At 48.5% G+C, this 24,374-nt stretch overlaps 1 protein-coding gene across 1 annotated transcript; it reads right to left on the bottom strand.

Moving 5' to 3' along the window:
• Positions 1 to 2,968: 2,968 nt before the first annotated feature.
• On the bottom strand, positions 2,969 to 23,472 carry GPRC5A (G protein-coupled receptor class C group 5 member A). The gene is made up of 4 exons (XM_032347382.1): positions 22,531 to 23,472; positions 7,115 to 8,043; positions 4,788 to 4,846; positions 2,969 to 4,461 (listed from the first exon to the last, which is right to left on the bottom strand). The coding sequence occupies exons 2-4, from the start codon at positions 8,034 to 8,036 to the stop codon at positions 4,369 to 4,371; spliced, it is 1,074 nt and encodes a 357-aa protein (XP_032203273.1). The 5' UTR covers positions 8,037 to 8,043; positions 22,531 to 23,472; the 3' UTR covers positions 2,969 to 4,368.
• Positions 23,473 to 24,374: the final 902 nt, after the last annotated feature.

The following is a 24,374-nucleotide window of genomic DNA, read 5'->3' as shown; positions in this document are numbered from 1 at the left end:
ATTCCATTCAAGGGTCACCTTCTTTTCTGTAGAAGATCCTGTTTGGATCTGGTGCTTGAGGCTCAGGTCATGAAAATAGAAGGGTTACTCCCAAAGGTTTTCAAGGACTGCCTCAGAAATCTGCCCTCAGGAACTGCAGGGGGAGAGGGGACGCCCATCCCCCCTGGCTGTAGCAAAGCCCCCTGAGGGAAGCACTAGCTTCACACAGCAAAGGAGAGCAGGAGGGACCTGTATGGGTTTTGACTTAAGATGGGTGTCAAGTAAGTTGAAGGATTTTCATGCTGGCAGCAAAAAGAAGAGCTCTGAATTTTTTTTTTTTTTTTTTTTGAGAGATAGAACACTCGAGCAAGGGAAGGGCAAAGGGAGAGGGAGAGAGAGAGAATCCCAAGCAGACTCTATGCCCAGTGTGGCACCGAATTGGGCTTGATTCCACAACCCCGAGATTATGACCTGAGTTGAAATCAAGAGTCAGATGCTTAACCTTAACTGGACTCCCCAGGTGCCCCTTTTGTTTTAAAATAATAATAATAATAATTATTATTATTATTATACTTCTACCTTGTCCTACAATTCCTCCTTTGCCAGTCTACTTTCCCAAGAGGGAAATGTTCATTTGGCTTGGGGCTCATGGGAGTGTGACGTGGGGTTAACCAGAATATGCCCATCTTTACCGTGTCCTTCTCGCCACAGCTTACATGCAGGAGGGAAAGATGAAGACTAGAGGGGAGATCAGGGGAAGAAAAGGCAATGGAGGAGAGGGTTGATGCAAAGGAAAATAAGAAGAAAACTTAAAATAGAGAGTGACCATGGTCATTTTATTTGATTCCTTACTCAGACATCCACTTTGGGGGAAAAGGCCTAAAACTGACCACACAAGTGTTGGCAGTAGACAAAACCAGAAATCTGGTCCCAGTTGTCTTAACTCCATTAGGCCTGAGCTCTTTCCTCTGTACAATAAATGCCACAAGGCACCAGCAAAAGAAGTTCTGTGACCTTCTCAAACACCGACATTTTAGGCACTGGCGTGTTCCATTCTGAAGGGTTAAGAATCTTCTAGCAATCTGGAGGTTACAGAAATGAGGGTCAGGCCCTGATTCACAGCCACACAGAGCCATCTGCATACCTGGATTGTCCTAAAGCCAAGGCAGGGGCAAAGCATTGTCAGCCCTGTGTGGAAGGGATTCCAGAGGACCACAGGCTGAACCCCCAGAATGTGCAAAGTCCTCCCATCTACAACCTGGAGGCCGATAGCCCGGATCCCAGATCTCAGCAGTCCAGGACACTGGAGAAAGATTTCTCTGACGCCTCCACCTCTAGTTCTGAAACAATTTCATGTTTCAGAATGGGGCTGGAACAGAGGCAGCCCTGCAAACTCTGAGAGCTACAGAAGGAAGCAGGCCAGGAAGGAAAAGATGAGTGGGGCACAGTTCAGTCTCAGCAGTAAGGACAAGTGTAGAAATGCAGGAAGGGAACCCAGAATGCAGGCTGGGGCTGGGGCTGGGGGCGGGTTCCATTTCCAGGGCCAGGCAGTGCTCTTTGTTTGGGCACACTTTTCCTGTCAGAAAGCCGATGTTCTCACCACATAAATACTTGTCCACATTAATAACAGCATATGAGGCCGCTGTCTGCAAAGATGCCAGGTTGCATGCAAATGGACTCCAAATACCTTGGAGGGTTTCACAAAAATAAGACACGGTGCCCCGAAAGTCTGTCAGAGGAGATGTGTCCTCTACGATGATGGGAGGGAACGCGTGAACAGCTCAGGCACAGGAGCCTTTTAAAATGGGACGCATTGGCCCAGAGCCCATTGAACGTCACCGGAAAGCTGCTGCAAGAGGTTTGCTTCGCGGAGGCTCGGCTCCCCGAAGGCCATCCCTGAGGTTTTACCGCCATCAAGTGGACACCTGGAGTATGGCGGCTGCGGAGAGGCCCCAGCCTGAAGTGAGAGGCCCAGAGGGGAGACAGTCTATTTCCCACCTGGCGGTGAAAGCTGGGAGGAAGATTGTTGAGGTTCCTTTTATTACCTAGTTCAAAGGAGAGGCCATTTGAGTTCCCAACAGTCAATCAACGGGCATCACTCAGGGACCAGGCTGGGCTAAATCTGCACATTCCATTTCAGCCCAGGGATGGTGGAGACCTAACAGGAAGTCTTTGAAACCCTCTTCTCCAGTATCACAGCAATCGCCAAGTGCCAACACTTTCAGTCCCTGCAATGTCCCTATTTTAACAGAAGAGTTTAATTATGTCCTGAACATGTAAGACCTGAAGACAGAGTAGTGGCCACAAGGATGACAAGGGCTATTTGAATGGGGGGAGAGTTTATCTACCTCCTGGCAAGGAAAAGAATTCTGTGAGGGGATGGTCTACTTGTCCCAATGCTGTATTTCTTAGAAGAGAGTACCATTCCCGTGTTTTCCCCCGTTTTTGAAGAGGTTGAAGAGTTAAAAGGTCTGGGAGATGCTCTTCCCTAACAAGAAAGCAGATCCAGGGTCCTCTGTGGCTTTACCTTTCACTCAGCCCCCTTTGCTTGGTTGATGAGCTAAAGTCCAGAGGAGGAAAGAAAAGAGGTGGGGGTGGGGGGATGTGTATTTCTTGAGTACTTACACTGTGACAGATAGACTTGGAATTATATTGTTTCCCTCATAACAACCTCACCAGGTTATGGCCTCTTAAGAAAAGACTAAAATGGTCTAGAAGGATCCAAATCATGATTTGTAATTCCCCCTTTTCAGTGCAAAACTAGGCTAATGTTAGTGCAAAGCCATGTGAGAAACAATCAACCAAATCTCTGTGGCATGTCCATATCCGTAATTCAGAGTGTCGTTGGTTCACCTCCAGCATCACCTCAACCCTCTTCCCACACCAGGTTTTCCTTTTGATGAAAAGCAGAGCGTCGGGCTCTTTAGGAGGTAACCCCCTAACTCAGCTACAAGGTTTTTAAATGTCATCCAATTTCAGTACATGGGGATTTTTTTTTTTCCTTCGTCAAAAACTGTTCCCTGTGGCCCTGCCCCACGCAGCTGTTTCTGGAATAAAGTAAATAAAAACTGTCAGGTACTGTGTCTTTTCCAAAGGATATTATGAACCAATTTTGTCAAATAGAGATCTGAATATATGTCCTCCTACAATTAAACCTGGGGACCATGAAGCTGCCTTTGAAATCTCGTCCCTGTCTGACTTGGCCTGCCAAGCCCCATTCCAAGATCGTGACTCCTCTGCCTTTCTGCAGCAAAACCTCAGGATCCGTGACCCTTCCTGGCTCCCCGTGTCACCCTTGCCCCTCACCTCAACAAATAGGGAAAACACACACATCTTTGACAAAAGGAGGAGAAGGAGAAATGTTTAAAGAAGGGTCAAGTGCACACCCAGTGGACTTGAACTTTAAACTTCAGCTCCAGGACCTCAGCTCCATGTGAAGATGAGTGCCTGCCGTCTCTCCTTCAGGTCCAGTGCACACCCCTCGTACTGTCCCTCTGCCACCATCAAGGACCTGTCACCATATCTTTATTGCGTCTCCATGTGAGGAGCAGGGAATAACTTATTCTACAAGGAACACTCCCCATTGGTAGACAATGCCCACTTACAGAACACAGGTGGTGAACACAGTGTGAAGCTATTTACAGAAGCTGAGAGGCAAGGGGATGACAGAAGAATCGGTGCCAGGAATTTAGAGCAAGAACAGAGCATGAATTCTCCCGCCAAGGAGAAATTGGGGCTTGTCCCCTGCCCACAAGATACAGAAGAGAAAATTCTGGGAAAGCAGACAGGGGACAAATGTCCAGGGATGGACAGCAAATTTGGAAATGAAGACCAGTGAATTGGTGCTGGGGACCCACAGGACCCCGTGGTAGTGCCATAGAGATGGGTACATATGGGGTGACCCGTGGCCTCTCGTACCCAGGCAAGATGGGAGCGTGCCAGTCAGATGGCTTCCAGTGTAGATTTCAGCAGGGACAGAGAAGAGCCTTGGCTCTTCTTGCTCAGATTTGCAGTTCTGCTCTGGGCCGAGCAGTCCTCCCAAAACCAGCCTTGAGCGACCAGAGCAGGCTCCTGAAGCTCACTGAGCCAGGAAGCGTCAGATGACCGTGGCTTTAGTCACTGGTGAAATGACTGGGCTCAGTAAGGGGCACACCCTGAGTTGCTGGAGGCTCCCTCCCACTTAAAAGAAGTGCCTGGGACAAAGGAAAATACTAGAGTGCTAGGCCTTGGAGTCTTGTTAGCCACCCAGCAACTCCAGAAGCCAAGGCAAGGCAAGTTCTTCCCACAAGGTTTTGTACAGTTTCCTCAGGTGGCTCAGGATTAAGCCCATAGCCCTTGGAACTCCCCATTGGTTGGCTGACTTGCTGTCTGTCCCACTCTTCAGAACAGCTAACTGCCATCTTTCCTTCCTTCATAGTCATTGTAAGGGCTAGTCCGAGTCTGGGCCCGTGGGATGGAGAAATCCTTTTGGGAGGTCCGATTCTGAAAAGGAAGCAGCCATATTGTTAAGCCCACTCCAATTCCCTGATAATTTCAACAGAGCTCTGATCGGGGCAGGAACCTTAACTTTCTCCCCTTTCTCCCATCCCTCCCCCTGAAGTGCCCCTCCCTGTGCCCTGGGAATACTCCAGAACACTAGAAATACTCCAGTCTCCAGTGCTAACCCCTGAGGCAGATCAGAGGAAAGGAGACACGTTGTCCTTCCAAGAGGCCATCTAGGAGCCCTCAGAATGGCTACAGCCTGTGTTCCTGAAGGACAAACATGCCCGAGAGCTAATGCCCCTGATGAAAAAAGAGAAACAATTTACCTGCAGCTGAAAATGGGTCGAATAAGGAGCGTAGAGTGTATCCCCTAGCTCTTCAAGACCTGGAAGAGAGGAAGGGGAGGGGTTAAAGCTCCGGGCCCAACCGGCTTCCTGCTCCGGCCTGTGCTCACCCCCATTCAGTCAGTCAGTCATGCCCTGCTATCTGCCTGTCTCCCCAGTAGAACGTTAAGATTCATGGAGGAAGAGACTGTCCCAGGCCCAGGGCCAGGCACAAAGCACGCACCACACTAATAAATGAATAGCTACCAACAGAGGATCACTAGGGAACTTTCCAGAAAGTTCTCTGCCAGGGCACCTCCTCCCAAGATCACCCCAAAAGCAATTTGAAACCAGTCTTTTCAGATACAGATCTGGCCAGAAGTGAATCTCACTGAGGATTTACCCACTTCCTTAACAGTCCACAAGAAAAAAAAAAATTTTTTTTTTCTTTTTACTTTCTTTGAGAGGGGGCAGAACTTTTGAGCAATTGTTTTCTGTGTCTTTAGGGAAAATGAGAGGGATTTAAACTCTGGAACATTAGAGAAAACGCATACAATCATCATGAATACAATTAAAACAATCCGTTGACTTCCCCCCAAAATGTACCTGTTCAGTACACTTCACACATACCTCAGATACTTTCTCTATATAAGATCTTGTGGAAAATCTAAAGACCAGGGGCGCCTGGGTGGCTCAGTCAGTTACATGTCTGCCTTCGGCTCAGGTCATGATCCTGGGGTCCTGGGACCAAGCCCCACATTGGGCTCCCTGCTCAGCGGGGAGCCTGCATCTCCCTCTCCTCCTCGCTTGTGTTCTTTCTCTCTCTCTCTCTCTCTCTCTGTCATTCTCTCTCAGTCTCTCTCTCAGGTAAATAAATAAAATATTTTTTTAAAAAAATCTAAAGATTAACCAGAATGACTCCTGGCCCGAAGCTAACGCTGGAAGACTATCTGACAGCCACGCAAATAGCTATGGAATGGAACACACTCTGATAAGAGCATTTCAAAGTTCTACAGCTTGTGGGCGGAGTGAATAATGAGACTGGGGAATGTGTGACTAGAAATGGACAAGGGCAGGGAGAAGGACATGCCTGGAGCCTGGACGCACAGACAGGGAAAGGCGGTGACTAGAATAGTTTGGACCAAGCATGGCTTCCATGGGTCTTGGGTTCTGGCTGTGAAAAGCCTCCTCCCTGAGCAAATATGGTGGGTACTGGGGAGCCAGTGAGGTATGTGAGCAGGAAAATGTGGTAGTCCAAGAAGTATTTTAGGGAGAGGAGGGTGACAGTGGTCCATAAAATGAATGCAAAGAGGGATGGAAGGGAGGAATCGTAGTTAAGGTTTGATAACAGGGAGTTCAGGAGTGTGGTGATAGAACCAAGGCAGGAGAAAGGAGAGGGGCTGATGGGAGCTAAAATAGCCCCTCCAGCCATCCCCGCTTCCCTTCAGGCTTTCCAGTGCCCAGGAGAGGGACTGCAGCTGCTGTGAGAAGCACCAGGGAGCTTTGCACACACACACACACTCCTGCCCCTGCTGCAAGGGCAGAGGAAATTGTTAGCTGAAGCTAAGAATCTCGCTGGCTCCCATTCCTCTCTCCTGTCCCAAACCCATCCCCCTCCCTTGATTACGCCCAGAAATCAAAGTAAGCCCCAGAAACCAATGAATAGATTCCTTGGTTGTGTGTCCTTGGGGGCAAGGACAGTCACTAGCTACGAGTTTAGCCCCTTGTTTGTTGTGAGAACAACATAACACCTGGTTTCTCACAACTTCAGGCAGGAGCCAAATCGCTAGACTCTTTCATGTCAGACAAAACTTCTTCCCTCCCACGGCCCCAGATGTGACTCTTCAGGATAAATCAGGATCCCCAGTAGCTTTATGGAGATCCCTGCTGGTTTATGATAAAAGGGCTTTCTCCTGCCTCTGTGCTCTGTGACCATAGCAAGAAATCATGGCGCAGCTTTCTCTATTCAAATCTATAAAGGCTCCACATTTCTGGAAGGAATACCTATTTCTCTTTTATAAAGAACACAATCTCACCTGCCTGTCTCTAGAGATTTCTTCAGTGATTCCTTTGCTCCATCTTATTCTGACTCAGAGAAACCCACAGTATATTGTGTAGGAAGTACGAGATTAAGACTCCAGAGGCCGGCTTCTAGTTCTATTAGAACTCTAACTAGCTGGATGTTTTTAAGCAGGATCTGAACCTTGGGGACCTTATCTATTCTGTCAGGGGTATGACCTGGACTGTCTTGAGTGTTCCTTACAGTTACAATATCCTATGGTTCTCCCCTCATCCTCTACAAGGGATCCTTGCCCAGCCATGCTCTGTACCTTGGGTGATTTCCTCTTGAGAGTAGGCTCTGTTCTCCACACCATAGCTCTGCTTCATGAGTTGAGGTTTACAAAACGTATCCTCAACTGGGTAATCCATGGGGTTCCGTTGCTTTGTAAGCAGCCGAAACTCGGGGGCAACGTAAGCCAACAGGAACACCCAGCCATTGGCCACCAAGGCCGAGCTGAGGATGGTATCATCCCATATGGGGCCAAAGGTGGAAATCAGGAGCAGGGTGATCCACGCCACCCAGATGGCGATGGAGAGAACCATGGTGAGGAAGATGTGGACCCCGTGTCTCTTCCAACCGCTGAAGGCCCCACAGAAGATGAAGCAGGACATGAGGCAGGTCAGCGCCATCAGGAAGAGGACATAGATGAGCAACATGACAAAGTCTTCATTGCGCCGAGAGGCTGAAAGCTCAGAGAAAATGGCGACGTTGGTCCTGTTCATGGTGAGGATGAGGTACTCCGCGGCAATGATGTCCTGCACGAGGCTGAGGCCCACGGCCAGGGCCAGCATCACCAGCAAGGACAGGGGCCTCCTCCCGTGCACCAGCTTTGTCAGGTTGAAAGCGTGAGCCAGGAGGCAGGAGAAGCAGAGGGAGAAGAGGACCCCGAAGAGGAAGAAACGGGTGGGCCCGGTGCTGCCGTCGAGCTGGATAATGAAGGCGAAGGTGAGGCCGAAGATCCCCAGAACGCCCAGGAGGAAGAGGAACTGGGTCGGGAGCACTTTTCGCCTGTTGGAGTCTTGCACCTTGCAGACGAGAATCAGGAGAGCGAACATGAAGGCCACCGAGGTCACGGCCCCAACTGCGGCCACTGCTTCTAGGACAATGCCCCAGATTTCAGTCATATCACAAAGTCTGTGGTACCTGGCGGCCAGGCTGGAGCGGCAACCATGAGGGGATGTGGTGGCCATTCTGGTCCTGTGTGGAAGCAAAGTTGGGGGGAAGGAGAAGTGAATCTCCTAACACACTCGGGCACGGGGACCCAAAAAGATTGACCAGGGTGTTGTCCCTGAACTTGCCTCCTTAGATAAAGCAACGTGTCTCCAGCTTTCCTGGCAAATTCTAAAGACTGATGAAGGAAAACCTGAAGTCTCCCCACACTTAAGCTATACTCATGGGTACCCTGACACCAGACGACTCGGTGCTTTGGTGAAGGGTTCTGAGGTCTCCTTTCAAAAAACTTGCCAGGGTTCCTGATATTGGGCTAGTGCTATGTCAGAATTCACGAACTCGGAAATCTCTAAGCTTAAACTTTAATCATCATTTATCGGTCTTGAGGGTTTTTTCCCTACCTTTGCCTGTTTCAGGCATTTGTAAGCATCCCATTCTTTTTTTGTTGTTTTTTAAGATTTCTATTTACTTATTTGAGAGAGAGAGAGAGATTGAGAGCATGCAAGCACGTGAGCGGGAAGGAGCAGAGGGAGAAGCAGACGCCTCGCTGAGCTGGGAGCCCCATGTGGGACTCGATCCCAGGACCCCAGGATCATGACCTGAGCGGCAGGCAGATGCTCAACCAACTGAGCCACCCAGGTGCCCTGTATGCATCCCATTCCTTCATGGATACAAGGAGTTAATCTGAACTGTAGATTTCTCTGTGGAAGAACAAACATCCACTTCACCACTGCTGAAACCTCTTCGTCAGCTCTGCCATCATATGTTAGAAGGGGTTTTTTTTCCCCTCCCTAAAGTTTGTAAAGCTGGCTCTAGTCTTATTCCAAAAAGTGATGGAAAGAGTCTTCTCTGTCCCAACGAGTTCTTTATTAACTATCTGTAAGGAGGGAAGTTCTGGAGGAGACACCAAAAACCAGTGGATAATCCAGTGAAAGATATTACCGATAGCTACTGCTCATTTTTACTCTGGATCAGAAATTCTTCCAATCACCTGTCATATTTATCAGCTAAATTTCACAGCACCCCCAGGAGGTAAAAAATATTAGTTATGTGTTACAGATGAGAAAACTGAGGCAGAGACAAGGGATGTTACTTTCCCAACATCATACCACGAGGAAAATGACAGAAGCAGGATTTGAACATAAGTTATCTGGCTCTAGGATCCCTGCTCTCAAATAAGTAAGTAAACAAAGTCTTAAAAAAAAAAAACTGATTGGCTATACTTCTTTTATATTTCTCCTTATCTCCTACACCTGCTTCCTTCTCTGCTCCCACAAACTTCAAGTCAATTTTAAACCCAGCTGATGTCCCAAACGTCACGAAATCAAATTCCTAAGAATTCAGGGCATGGTAGGAAGATACAATGGGAAACTGGAAGAGAAAAGGAGTTTGTACATTTCCTTAAAATACATGGTACTCAAAGTCCAAAGTCAATGTCAGGGAAGATGTTGAAATTCAAAAGTTTATCATTTTTTTTCTAGATTATCTGGCTGTTTCTCTAGGACACAATTCCTTTTGTTTTATTAAATGCTATTTGCAACAGATTTGGGGCAGAGGAGGGGGTTGTAGATTTTCTTTTCCTTGATAGGATTGCTCACTCCACAGCGAAAAGTTAGTTGTGAACTGACAAAAGTTAGTTGTGAACTGACTCGAGGAGAAATACAGTCAGGACGGGGAGTAGGGGACCAGGCTGGAGGAAGAGAAGGCTCACTGAGAACCCCTCCACAGAAAATAACAGTGAAAGATGTCGGCCTCCTCTAAGACCTAAGAGGGACACGCTATGCAGAAAGGAATTGGAAGGAAGGGAAACCACTAGACCAGGAAGCAGGGAAAGGTACAAAACATTCACTCCAGCTTGTCTCTTTCCTGGTAGCAGGTAAAACAGCCAGAATATCTTCACCACATGCCCATACATGCTTATAGACAAGATTTCTCTGGCCCTTCACAGCTCTGTGGGACGCTGTGATCACCCCAAGGAAAAAGAACACCTGTGTCTCTTTCTTCTATCTTACATCTTCAAGACCCAACCTCAAGCCAGGGAAACAGCACAGTGGGAAATGGAAGGAGCCATTGCTCACTAACTGCCCAGGACAAGCGAGCATCTTCGTCAATGCAGACAGAACTCAAACACCTGCTTCCCTTAAAGATATAAAATCTGGGGGTGCCCGGGTGGCACGGTCGGGTAAGTATCTGACTTTTGGTCTCAGCTCAGGTCCTGATCTCAGGGTCGTGGGATCCAGAACCTCATATGTTGGCTGGGCTCTGTGCTCAGAGTCTGCTTAAAAAATTCCCTCCTTCTGCTCCTTCCCACCCTCCAATAAATCAATAAATCTTAAAAAAAAAAAAAAAAAAAGGTATGGGGCACCTGGATGGCTCAGTGGGTTAAGCCTCTGCCTTCCACTCAGGTCATGATGGAGCCCAACATCAGGCTTTCTGCTCAGCGGGGAGCCTGCTTCCCTCTCTCTCTGCCTACTTGTGATATCTCTCTCTGTCAAATAAATAAATAAAATCTTTCTTAAAAAGATATAAAACCTGCATTTCAGTTGGGTGAGATAGTCATCACCCTAGCATTGTTTTATTCTCATGGCAATTAGGGGAAAATTTATATATGTATATATATGCAATTTAAAACACACGTACACATACATGATAATGCATCTGCTAGAATATTATAGGTGTGGTGTGTTAAAATAACTTAAGTGAATTAAATAACAAATAATGTATAGCTTCAATCTATCTTCCTAACTTTTAAAAAAGATTTTATTTATTTATTTGACAGAGACAACAAGAGAGGGAACACAGCAGGGGCAATGGGAGAGGGAAAAGCAGACTTCCCACCAAGCAGGGAGCACGATGCAGGGCTCCATCCCAGGACCCTGGGATCATGACCAAGCAGAGCAGAAGGCAGAGGCTTAACGACTGAGCCACCCAGGCATCCCTATCTTCCCAACTTTTTTATGAAATTCAACTTACCACGCTTAACTTGGTATTGTATCAGCCATTCACTCAACAAATGTTTCCTGAGCACCACCATGTGCCCGTCACTAGGCTAGAGAGTCAGTGGTTAAGCAGAAAACAGACAAGTGCCCTAGCAGAGCAGAAGGGACAGACAGACAGACAGACTGTGCCACTACTGCGACAGGCTTCCCACCACCCTTTGTCACCAGGGTGTGTCACCTGCTCTCTACCGCAGGGTCACGCCCACCACACAGGGAGCACAGAGCAAGGAAATGAACACGGTCCTGTTCTACCTCTTCAGGGCAGCGCAGGATGAGAAATGGGAGGAAGAGGGCAGGCACCCCTGAAACCCAAGTCCCCAGGGTCTGTTCTGCCTTGCCTTGGTGCACACCCATTGCAGGGGGGGTACCGGGAAGGGAGGAGTAGACCGGCCAGGCTGGGGGGGGGTGCCAGGAGCATGGGAGAGGGAGAAGCCCCCAGCCCAGGGCTGGCTGTGAGCGCAGTGTACACTGGGGAAAGGAGAGACCCAGGCTGGGCGCATTTCCTCCGCGCTCACCTTCACCTCTCCACCTCACCCCTTTTCAGATCTGTCATATGGCTGGGGCCTCGCTTCAAAGGTGGTTCCCCCTCTCGGTCAGCCCTGCCAGCTCATCCCTCCCCAGCTTTCAAGGTAGAAATGTCCCTTGAGGAGCAGTCATCAGCATGGCCCCCTAACCACAAAGGACTTTGGGCCTGAGGACTCCAAATCTTGACAGGGATAGATGAGGTGTTTGCCTGAAGGACGGTCGGTCGTGGTGCTGGCCAGAGGAACAGTGAGGCTGAACCTCAGGCCCCCAGCCGAGACGGCCAACTGAGACCTCTGGGCCCCTCCCTTCTGGTGGCAGCTGCCTAGGACCTCTTGGCATCTGCAGACCGGGATCCAATGAGAGCAACGGGCCATGGGTGTGCAATTTCCCTGCATTTCACCTCCACCTCCCACCCCAATCATACATGGGGAGATGGGCAAACAGTCCCTGAAGTGCCTTTGGAACACTGTTCTTAGGGGCACCTGGGTGGCTCAGTTGAGCAGTGGCCTTTGGCTCTGGTCATGCATGACCTCAGGGTCCTGGGATCAAGCCTCACATGGGGCTCCCTGTTCAGCGGGGATCTACTTCCTCTGCCTCTCCCCTCCCGTGCTTACTTGCTCTCTGGCTTTCTCTCTCCCTCTTAATAACTTTTTTTTTAAACCCACTGTTTTTAAAGAAATGTTGACATTTTCAAGCAGACTCGAAGAGCCCACAGGCTCATCACTTGGTTTCAGAAATTACCAATAGATGGCCGATTCTGCTCGAACACCATCACCACCCCCACTCACCAGATTATTTTTAAGCAAACCCCAGACATCCTATCATTTTATGCACAAACACTTCAGTGTGTATCTCGAAAAGATAAAACTCCTTTTTAACTTAACCGCACTTCAAAAGTTAATAGCCCTGTAATATCAAATATCCAGTTAAGGTTCATATTTCCTAATTCTCTCACAAACCTCTTTTTAAAATTTTTCTTAGCAAACACGTTTTATCTGAGTGACTAATTTTGTTGGAATTATCCTTACTTCACCTCTGTTAGCCCTTCTCCACCTCCTTCCCCAGCAATGACAGGCATTGTGCAATGGGTCTGAAATGTTCTAAGTACTTTGAATTTGGTCAGAGGAAAAAAAACCTCATCAGACTTATTAACAAGCCGTTCTGTACAGAGAAGACCCTGTGTCACCCAGGGAGTGGCCCAGATGAGTAAAAGAGACAGGAAAGGTGGCTCAGGGAAAGGACAGGGTTCTGAGAAGCTAAAAAGGACTTCTAGAAAGCGAGGTTTGTGGGAAAGAGGAAACAATCAGCACTTGAGAATAGGAACTGCCAGGAGCTAGCAAAACCACCTTGGAGAGGAACGTGAGGGTGGGAGCAAGAAAGAGAAAATGGAATGCAACCCGGGGTTCTTTGGGCATCCTCTGGAACCAAAGGCAAGGACAGAGAGATCCAGGTTCCAGCCCAGAAAGGACTAGCGCCTACGAAGACCACATGGGGGCTGAAAGAAGCAATGCACTGTTGGACTGCTCTGAATGGGGACAGAAACTCTCATCACGAACTTACTCTTAGTGCACACCACGCCTACTCTTTAGGGCTCTCCTCTCCTAACCATCACAAGCACCTCGTGCTGTAGCTCGAGCCATCAGGACCCCTGTCCTCCACCTGCAGCAACTGAGGCACACGTCAGCTGACTCAGCGCAGTCATGCAGAAAGGAAACGGCAGAGTGGGGGTTCAAACCGGAACTCTAACCCCAAAGTTACACTGAGGAGCTTGGTCTGGAAAGAACTTTAGAGCCAGGAGAGACCTGCCCTCGGAAATGGGCATGACTACCTGGGACCTGACCCAGCTGTTCCAACTACGCATAGCCTCAGATTCCTATATGGGAAAACAGTGACTGTCCCCCAGACTGGCTGCAGGAGGCAGGGCAAGAAAGGAGGTCTTGGGAGAGAAGGTGAGACTGGGCCAGGAGGCATCACATGGGTCTCCCCATTTGTGAACTGGGGCAGAGGCGGTAAACGCCAACTTCACATCTACCTCTGATTTGGGAAATGGCCTGAGAAATCCTTGTCCTACATTACCAGACCCAACACGCATGTCCTATGGTTTCCCTCTCTCCAGTATCTTGTGAATATCCTACGTCTCCCCGCCCTAAGGCTGTCCATCTCTCCTGCACCACTTCAAAACACCCACCTGCTTCTCCGGGCTTGTTCTCTCTAAGCCACTCTTTGCAGGGAGGTGCGGGGCGGGGCGGGGGGGGGGGGGGGAGTTGAGGAAGAGCCATAATCCTGCCCTGTGCTTCCTATAGCACACCCAGCCCTGCTATGCCTATTGCTTAGTCTGTATCTTCCTCTGGATTCAAAGGCTCTGAGTAGACAGAGACGTTCAATGTTTCTCCCTAGTCTCTGGACTAGCCCCCGCCACGTAGTAACCAGGATGGACGAGTGTGCACAGGGATAGGAGAGGAGTCTGGTGGGTGAGGTGGGGCTGCTCCTGAGATGGGGGGGTGGGGGGGGTGGACCTGGTTCCTTCACAAGCTCTTGTTTGCTGTCCTGAGTTCTAACCTCCCTTTCTCCCATCCTCCTCCCCCTGCAGGCTGTCTAGAACACACTTTGGGTCCGAGGCTAGGGGCTCTGGGCCAGGTCTGGAACCATGCTCCCGTGTAAATGCAACCGTGTAAATGACTCCAGGGGTCTCCCAGGAGAGCATGAATCCTGAGATTTCCCAGTAAGCTGAGAGCGATTTACCAGTATCCGGTCCTCCGTTCCCACCCAACTCCCTGATGACTAAATGCTGCACTTTGGAGGAATGTGGTACAGTTTTAGTGCATGTAGCCTTTGACCTGGGACGTGAGGAAAGGACTTTCATTAGTCATAAGAGTGAGACCCCCTTCCCCTATTGCAGCCGCTCACTAAGCTAACCACCCACCGTCCAGTAACTCACCAGCACCTACAAAGGAGGCCTTGAAGTCACCCGGCACTGTCCTAAGTCCTTCTGGAATGAGTCAGGGCATGAAAAGTTATAAAGAAAAGGAGAAGTAAAAGGCAGAAAGGAAGAAGCACAAGAGGAGGAGGGGAGAGGGGAGGGAGAAAGGGAGGGCGGGAAGGGAGGGAGGAGGAGGAGGAGTCACGTGCTGGGCTCAACTCCAAGCCCAGTCTTGACCCCACCCCTTTAGAAAGAAGGGGTTTCAACTGCATCAGATGTGGACACAAATCTCCTGGAACGTCCCTCCTCTCCCCTGTAAAATGAGGGGGGGGGGGCTGCTGAACGAGAGGGTGAGAACCCACTCCAGTCTCACTGTTCACCCTTCTAGGAAGCTCCTTTTAGACGACTGCCAAATCTTTTCCCCTCCCCTTCATTCTTCTTCTTGCCCCACCGCCCGTCATGAAAAGTACACGTCCGGCCAACTCCGGATCAAACTCCCAAACGGGGCTGGAGGTGACTCAGGGTCTGAGTGCAGGCCAAGGAGAGGGCCACCAGGCAGAGGTGTACCTGTGGGACAAAGCCACCGGGTCGTGCAATGCTGACCCTAGACCTAGACTCAATCTTCACAGACACAGACCTATGGCACTGACTGCTAGGCAAGTACAAATGCCAGCACTGATGAGTCCTCCAGCTCCCGCCCCCCCAACCAGGCTCCTCTCTCCTCCCCAGGGGGGTGGGATGCTGAAGCCCACCTAGACCTGGAAGGGGGCGCAGGCTGGCAAGAGGCCCTGAGCCCCTCCCCTCGCCCCACCTCACCCCAGAGTATCTGAGCATGAATAACCTGGGGCCCAAGGCCTTGCCAAAGCCAATCTTATCTTCCTCCTATGAGACATATCTCATTCCGTCATCTGAAAATGCAGAGGACAATACCTACCTGTTAGCAATGCCTGGGGAATAAATACCAAATAAACTGTGATTGTTGAAACTGAGTCCTCACGTACCCCAACCAGGCAAATGTGTGAATTTTTAGCATTTTAGTTTTCTCCCTCCTCCTGAATTGTCCCATTTGATATATTGTAGTAGTCACTACATAATAATGAGTAAAAATAGTAAGGACTAGTGTCACATACTGAGCTCCCCAGAGCCAGGCACAAATGCAGATTGTTCATGTGCTTATAAGTATTCTCTCATTTACATGTTTTTACATCTGTTATCTATCTCATTTACTATTTCTTCAACCCATTTTACAGGTGAGAAGATTGACCCTTAGGAGTTACATGTCCAGGGGTGCCTGGGTGGTGCAGTGGGTTGAGCATGGGACCCTTGGTTTTGGCTGGGATTGTGACCTCAGGGTCGTGGGATAGAGCCCAGCAATGCTCCCAGGGTTGTAGGATCAAGCCCCAGCCCCATATCAGGCTCTGAGTCTGCTTAGGACTCTCCGTCTCCCTCTGCCTCTCCCCCTCACTTGCAATTGTTCTCCTAAATAAACAAACAAACAAATAAATAAATAAATAACTCAGAATTTACATGTCCAGTGTCAAGTAGCTGCTAATACTCTCCCTTTACAAGCAGTCTTAAGCATAATGTAATTTTTCATTTCATCTCGAAATCACTGTTAGGATCTCTGAAGCTTTTCTCCCTGACTCCAGCCTCTCTCCACTTAAACGGGCTCTGAGAAGTCTCCACAGTTAGCGAGCCTACACTCGATCAACAAACATTTAAGTGCCTATTTTGTGTCAGGTACTGTGGTTAAATGTAGGAGTCACACGGATCCAAAGTGTGGCTGCTGCCCCTGGGAGGACTGGTAGTGTCCCACCGACATACAAACAAGGGGGCACAGGGTATGCAAGGAAGGCTGAGGGCACAGGGGAAACAGTGAGTTCTTCTACCTAATGGGTTTTTTTGTTTGTTTGTTTTTTGTTTTTTGTTTTAAGTTATAGAGACCAAGGAGGTGAGGCATGATACAAATAAATGTTCGGCAAATAGTGGGAGATTTTTAGGAAGGCAAAAGTGACAGGGCTTGGAGAATGAAGGACCCCAGGTTCGTTCTCAGATTTCTGGCTTACGCAACTGAATGGAATAGAAACGCAGGCCGGTGAGGACCAAGGCCAAATGGAGCTGTGCAGAATCTAAGATGAATATGGGACATGCAACGGAGCGGGAGGGCATCCAGAAACGATGAGCACGAAGTCCTGAGAGCTTCCTCGGGGCTACACACTGTTTCATTCAATTCCCGCAACAACCCTTCTCCTTATGCCCCTTTTTCACAGCTGAGGCACAAAGAAATTAAATAACTTGCCTGAGATCTCACAGCGCTTAGAAGCCAGGCTCCAGGACCCCAGGTTGTGCTGACCCCCGCCCCTGCCCTCGGACCTGCGTATCTGCGGCTTCCACCTTACACGTCGGTGGGTCTAGAGTTGGTATCTGAAGCTTTAAAAGGAGAACCAGATCACACAGGGAGCAAGTATGGAGAAGGGGGCCAAGGGCAGGACCAGGGGAATACCGCGTCGTCAATGCAGGAGTCCGCGAAAAGAGCTTAAAAAAATGATCAGGGGTTGTTGATGATGATGATGATAAGCCAGAGTCGTTTCCCAGAAGCCAAGGAGCAATTTCAAAAAATAAATAAATAAAAATAAAAGAGCAGTCGCTACAGTGAAATGCTGTAAGGAAGAGGAACAAAGAAGGGAAGGGACCTCTGGATGAACATATTAGCCCCTTTTTATCTGTTATAACAGACTCAGTCCCAGTTTGAGCTTCATGGCTTTTCTCCATGGGTCCTCCCACCACTCTCCTCCTGCCTTCCTAACTCCCCCTTCTCCACCTCCACACAGGGCAAGCCACTCTTCCAAGAGCTATTTCTCTCCAGAAGGGAACGGGGGCTTACCCAAGGCCTTGTGATAAAGTCGTGTTCTTTGCCCCCACGTGTACATTTTTCTCCCAGCCAGAAAGACCTTTCCCCTCCTAGTCACAAGCCATGTGCCATACTACTTCAAAACTTAGCCCAAAACTTATCTCTACCTTGAGGTTTTTAAAAAATTATTAGGCCCGGGGCGCCTGGGTGGCTCAGTGGTTTAAGCCTCTGCCTTTGGCTAGGTTCATGATCTCAGGCTTCTGAGATTGAGCCCCACATCAGGCTCTCTGCTTGGCGGGGAACCTGCTTCCCCCTCCCTCTCTGCCTGCCTCTCTACCTACTTGTGATCTCTGTCTCTCTGTCAAATAAACAAATAAAATCTTAAAAAAGTAATTATTAGGCCCATCTCATTCTGAATTTGTGGATCTCTTCATTATTTCTTAGCTCTCAAGTTTTTCCATATATATGCTTTATGTTAAACATTAAAATCAATGTTGACTCAACCATCAGCTAACAAGCTTCTTAAGATAACAGTGCCAATTTTCCATTTGTAGATATCGTCCTAGAGAGGCACCCTGCTCTACACCAGGGTTGCTGAGCCAATGTCTTGGACTAAGACTGACCACTGAATATTTACTCAAAGCAAGTTATTTATTATCAAATGTGAGTAATGGAGAAGAAGACCTGAAGATGAATACCTACCAATGCTTATCCTTGTATTTTTATCTAGGCTGAGTTCTAAAATGAGGGTGGAGTCCCACAGGAATTTCTCTGCCCTTGATGAAGGATTAGTTATAAATGGAAAGTGTCTGCAAGGAAATCTCCAGGATCCCCAGTTCTGAGGAGTCATCCTAATTCTGATGACATAAAAATGATTTTGGCAACAGCTTATGAATAACATCACTGAATTGAGTTTCTTTGTACTAACTGGGAGAAAAAAAAATTACCGAACCTCCTTGGGCAGATCTAAACAAGTATAACTACAGTGCTGATGGCCATCTTGTCACTTTCGGGTAGTTCCCTGGGATCATTACATACCATCTTCCTCCATTCTAAACAAAGCACATGAAATTTAGATTATTGTAACATAAAATGCCGGAATATAAAATAAAATACTGGAAATCTTTTTATATATATTTTTTAAAGATTTTGTTTATTTATTTGACAGACAGAAATCACAAGTAGGCAGAGAGGCAGGGAGAGAGAGAGAGAGGAGGAAGCAGGCTCCCCACTGATCAGAGAGCCCGATGTGGGGCTCCATCCAAAGACCCTAGGGGATCACGACCTGAGCCGAAGGCAGAGGCTTTAACTCACTGAGCCACCCAGGCACCCCAGAAATCTTTTTAAAAACACAAAAGAAAATAAGATTTTGAGTGAAACTTCCAAAGCTATTAGGCCCAGGAGTTTAAGAAATAAAATATCCAGGAATAAGATGGATAAAGTCCTCTACTAGTATACCAGCTCACAATCCTCAAACATACCTTCTTCTAAATATTTGTTTTAAGATTTTATTTATTTGAGAGAGAGAGAGAGAGCACAAGGCAGAGAAGGAAGCAGGCTCTTCACAGAGCAGGAAGCCTTATGTGGGACTCGATCCCAGGACCCCTGGATCATGATCTAAGCCAAAGGCAGACACTCAACTGACTGAGCCACCCAGGCATTCCTAGTTTTTTTTTCAGATGAAAACATTACCATTTACATTTATTGTAATAAGGTCAGAGGCAGAAGGAGAACCAGACTCCCCGCCAAGCAGGGATTCTGATGTGGGGCTTGATCCCAGGACTCCAAGATCATGACCTGAGCCGAAGACAGATGCCTAACTGATCCAGACACCCCTTAAATATTTTAATATATAAAGGGAACATATTCATGTTCAATCCAACAAGTCCCAAGCTAAACTTACCATCCCTCCTTACAAGGCTGTGTTTCTAAGCCCTTAGAATAACACAACCAGCCACTGAAGCACCCAAGTAGATAGAGTCTACCTAATGTGGGAAAAGATGGAGAGAGCAGACCGTGTGGCCAAAAATTATTTGGTAATAACAAGCAACACTTATTACAATAAATGTAAATGGTAATGTTTTCATCTGAAAAAAAAAAACTAGGAACGCCTGGGTGGCTCAGTCAGTTGAGTGTCTGCCTTTGGCTTAGATCATGATCCAGGGGTCCTGGGATCGAGTCCCACATAAGGGTTCCTGCTCTGTGAAGAGCCTGCTTCCTTCTCTGCCTCTCTGTCTCTCATGAATAAATAAATAAAATATTAAGTGAAAAAATATATATCAAGTACAAATAGCTTGCTGAAGGTAAAGAAATGAAGAAATAAAAGTTAAGGTATTAATATCATACAAAGGTAGTTAAAGCAAAAAGATATTATATGGACCAAAAAGCTTGCTTTTTAATAATTAGGGATACTCCACATTTAAGATACAACTATTATAAACTTTCATGCACTGAATAACATAGCACCAAATACGTAAAACAAAAACTACCAGAAACACAAGGAAAAATGAAAAGAAATACTAGTTATAGGAGACCCTAATACTTCTAGGAGACTTCAATATTCTTTATCAGTCTTCAGCAGATGAAAAAAAACAAAGGAATAATAATATGGTAAATTTTTATAAATGTTCTATGGATACCTTAATTGAAATATTCTCTATGTTCATATGTTTTCTATGTTCATATCTATCGTTCATCTGTTCATATCCCCATTGTTAATCATATAATTCAGATCCTCTATATCTGTGATCAGCAAACATTTTCTGTAGAGGGCCAACTAATAAGTAGGTTAGGCTGTGCAGGTCATATGTTTGTAGCTGAAAGCAGTCATAGATATGAGCATGGCTGTGTTCCAACAAAATTATTTACAAAAATAGGCTGTGAGATGTGTTCGGCCATGGACCTAGTTTATCAACCTCTGCTCCATATGATCACTTCTATTGAAGTGTAACATTTACAAAAACAGTATGTTTAAGGGGTGCCTGGGTGGCTCAGTGGGTTAAAGCCTCTGCCTTCAGCTCAGGTCATGATCCCAGGGTCCTAGGATAGAGCTCTCTGCTCAGCCGGGAGCCTGCTTCTTCTCTCTCTCTCCCTCTCTCTCTGCCTGCCTCTCTGCCTACTTGTGATCTCTCTCTGTCAAGTAAATGAATGAAATCTTAAAAAAAAAAAAAAAAAAAAAGTTTGAAAAAAACGCAACAGTATGTTTTAGACCACACACACAAAAAAATCTGAAATCCTAAAATACAGACTATGTATTCTGGCCACAAGGCAATAAATACAGAAATATAGAAACAAACCAAACTACTCAGAAAATCTGAGACCCCTTGAGTAAAAATACTACTGAACTCATTGTTTTTTAAGGTCCTAATATACCAACACATCACTTCCTGACCATTTTCTCAGCTCCATCTGGATTCTTAGAAGCAGACCTGAAGACAAACTTCCAAAATCAGCAGAATGAAATCACAGTTAGAGTCCATTTTCAGGAGTGCCTGAGTGGCTCAGTGGGTTAAGCAGCTGCCTTTGGCTCAGGTCATGATCCCAGGGTCCTGGAATTGAGCCCTGCATAGAGCTCCCTGCTCAGTGGGGAGCCTGCTTCTCAGACCTCTCCCTCTGTCTGCCACTCTGCCTACTTGCACTCTCTCGCGCACGCTCTCTCTGTCAAGTAAATAAAATCTTTAAAAATAAATAAATAAATAAACTCCGTTTTCAGTTTTCACTAAGGAGTAGACTCCAAGGTGGACTCCCAAAGGGACATGTGCAGACACAGAGGTGCTAGAATTTCAGCCATGGGAAGGAGCTGGGGGCCTTCCCGAGACTCCTTAGGAGGAACACGAGGCCCAGGACCTGGCTGCCTCATAGCTACACCACGAGGTAGAGCCTAGATGAGAAATCAGTCTTCCGGACTCAACACCGAGAGTACTTCACAGGAATGTTCTGATCCTTTCTATCTGCCCTAGGAGCCCACATCTCACCATACCTCAGAGGAGCCCCTCTGTTTCCCAGGTAATGCTTTTGCTGACTCTTCCCTTCTGCCTTTCGTTCCGTCTCTGAGTAGGAGCCAGCACACAGACCTGGAGGCTGGACTTCTGACCCCCATCCTCACCCCTTCCATGGGCCCCAGCCCATCCTATCTGAAGCAGTTCAGGTATTTCCCTTTAGGAATGAGCCCTAAGTAGCGGCTGATTCAACTGAACCCTTCAACAGGTGTGGCCTGAGGAGAAAATCAGCATGGAAGGAAGTCAGGAACCAAAAATCCTTCAAAATTTCTAGATTCAGAGCAGACTTCCCCTATGACTAACGCTTCCTTCCCCATGGAGTTTAAGGGAGCACTTCAGACAGCCTTGAGGCCATACCTGGGTCCTATCTAGCTGTTGCCAGAAGGTAGGCTGTTACTGGATATTCAACTTCCATCTGCAACGAGGTTCCTGAGCAGCTCAAAGGACAGCCAGGGAGGGAATGTGGTGGAGCCCACAGCCTGACACATGAAGGAAAGCTGTGGCTTCCACAGTCTACCTCCCAAAACTCAGAAGGGTACGCTTGTTGTGGAAGGACAAAATCAATCAAAACTTTTCAGGCAAGAAGTAGTAATTGTCACCATCTCCCCTACTCTCAATCCCCAACCCCCTCCACTCCCAATCCCTTCCTCTAAAATCTTCACGGGGGCAGGGAAGCACCACCTAGGTGGCTTAGTCAGTTAAGATAAAGTGTCTGCCTTCCACTTGGGTCAAGATCCCAGGCCCTTGGGATGGAGCCCCCCATCGGGCTCCTTGCTCAGTGGGGAGCCTGCTTCTCTTTCTCCCTCTGCCTGCTGCTCCCTTTGCTTGTGCTCTCTTTCTCTGTCAAATAAATAAATAAATAAATTTTTAATAAAATAAAAAATAAAATCTTCTTCCTTCTTTTTTCTTCCCCTAGTAGGATCCCAAAACTGCTCACCTGCCCAGCTTGGATTCCACCTGTTAAAAGTCTGTACAACGTATCTGAGCACAAACTATTATCCAATCTTTTGGCTCTCCGCCTCTGTCTTAGCCTGGGACGCTCAGTGGGGTGGGGGGGGGGGGGTGAGTTGAGTTAAACTAGAGAAATTCCTTTCTTGGGATTTTTTTTTTCTCATAGCTCTCTTTTCTTGTACCCCACCCAGCGCTGCACCCCACCACCCCCCACACCCCAGATTTAAATCCGGAGGCCCAGTGCGCCCCGGCGGCGTGCACCTCACTTACCCTTAAGCCCTCGCTTTGGCGCGTGAACTTGAGCTGCTCGCTTCCCGCGCGTCGGAGGCGGCCCTGGAGCCCCGGGGTGCTGGGGAAGCCGGCAGGCGCTATCCCGCCCTCGCGGCGCCGAGCGGTTATAAAGGCAGCAGTCGCCGGAGGGAGGGAGCAAGCAAGGGGGTGAGCAGAGGGACAAGGGGCGGGAGAGGGTCAGGGGGAGAGGACACGCCTATTCCAGTTCCGCGGCACTGCTTGCTGTCATGAAAATAAACTCCCCGTGCCAAGGAATGAACCAAGAGCCGCCTGACGTCAGCGGCACAGTCACCCTAGAAATGGGGGGTGGGGGAGAGCAGGGGGAACCACCCCGGCCCCACCCAGGGTATCCGACGGCCGCGGGACGCGCGCACCGGCCGGTCCCAAGGACCGGAGGAAAGGCGACACAAGGGGACCGCTCCTTATCGGGCCGCCAGCTGTCACGTCCGGGGCGGGGGCTGCGGGGAGAGACACCCCCCCCCGCCCCGGGCACAACCCCCGCCGGGCACTCCCCTCCGCCAAGGGCAAGGGCTGGTCGGGGTGGTAGCGCCTGTGTTAATCCCGGGTTCCCCAGCTCGCGCGTGCGAGTGCCTGTGCGCGTCTGCAGGAAGGAGAGCTGACCTCCAGGTGGGCCTTCCACCCCCGCTGCGGGAGCAGCCGGATTTTCTCACCTCTTCCCCTGGCTTAGCCTTTCTATCACTCTCACCCACCTGTGCAGGATGGGAAGCCTGGCGCGGGAAACAGGTGACCACACTCTGGCTTCCTAGGCGAAGCCAGGTGGAAACCAAGGAAATTCCTCGGCGGTCCAGAGTCTGCTCCGCAACTCCACTGGTCGGAACTGTCAGATGAGCACCATTAGCGCTGTCCCAGGGCGCAGACATCATTATCTCTGGGCTTTCCTAACTGCCTCTCTGAAAGCCTTGACAATGAACGTTGATGAGAATGCGGACGCCAGATAAAAATTATGAAATAAAGGAATTTGCCTTTGGCGCCTGGTTCCCCCTCCCTCGCGGCCCACTCCTCTTCCATTTATCATGCCAATCCTAGTGAAACTTGGCTTTGTTTACTTGTCAAACAATCCTTGAGTAGCTGCCCCTCCGTGTCAGGTCTCAGGAAAGGCTCCGCCCCAGCTGTCATGGGGTTGGGGGGTTGGGGGGTTCTGGGCTTTTAAGGTGCCAATTGTCACACCTGGTAAACTAATCTGTGTTACTGTGTCTGTGAATTCATAGGGGGAGGCCTAGGTCTCCCCAGCTTTGTTCCCACACCCCAAGCTTCCAGAGTCTATTGGGTTTTTAAAATGTGATTTTATTCGGTTTTCTTTTCACTCCCAAGAAACCACAGCCAACATCGTGTGTCTTGGAACATTTTGCTTGAGGCCTCCAGCCCAGGGTTCTGCGGTCTGCCGGCTCCTCTCCCAGGCTCCCAGGCTCCCAGGCTCCCAGGCTCCCAGGGGTGGGGATGCGGGTGTGTGTGGGGTGTGTGTGTAGGGGCAACTGAGAGGCTGGTGAAAATGACAGTGTTTTTGAGTGTGTGCCATCTGCTAAGTGAGGTCTTTGGCCCCCGTTTTCTTGTTTCGTGTTTCCTCAAGGAGGAAGTTGGACAAGACCGGCCGAGTCCAACAGATCTACCATTCAAGCCACAAATGGGAGCCACATATGTAATGTTAAATTTTCTAGCAGCCAGTGTGCAGAGAATGCTTCTCCAGGGAAACAGGGCATGGCCAGAAGCCGTTTGAATGGGGAACTGGGCACTAACCCATTCCTAGACCACCTGCTTCTGGGCAAGGCATCTGTAGGTAGCAGAGCAACTCCCTCACACTATCT

This window comes from Mustela erminea, chromosome 6, assembly GCF_009829155.1.
Source record: "Mustela erminea isolate mMusErm1 chromosome 6, mMusErm1.Pri, whole genome shotgun sequence".
In the NCBI taxonomy this organism is placed as follows: Eukaryota; Metazoa; Chordata; class Mammalia; order Carnivora; family Mustelidae; genus Mustela; species Mustela erminea.
The sequence above is the reverse complement of the archived record's forward strand: the minus strand, read 5'-3'. Positions and strand labels throughout refer to the sequence as shown.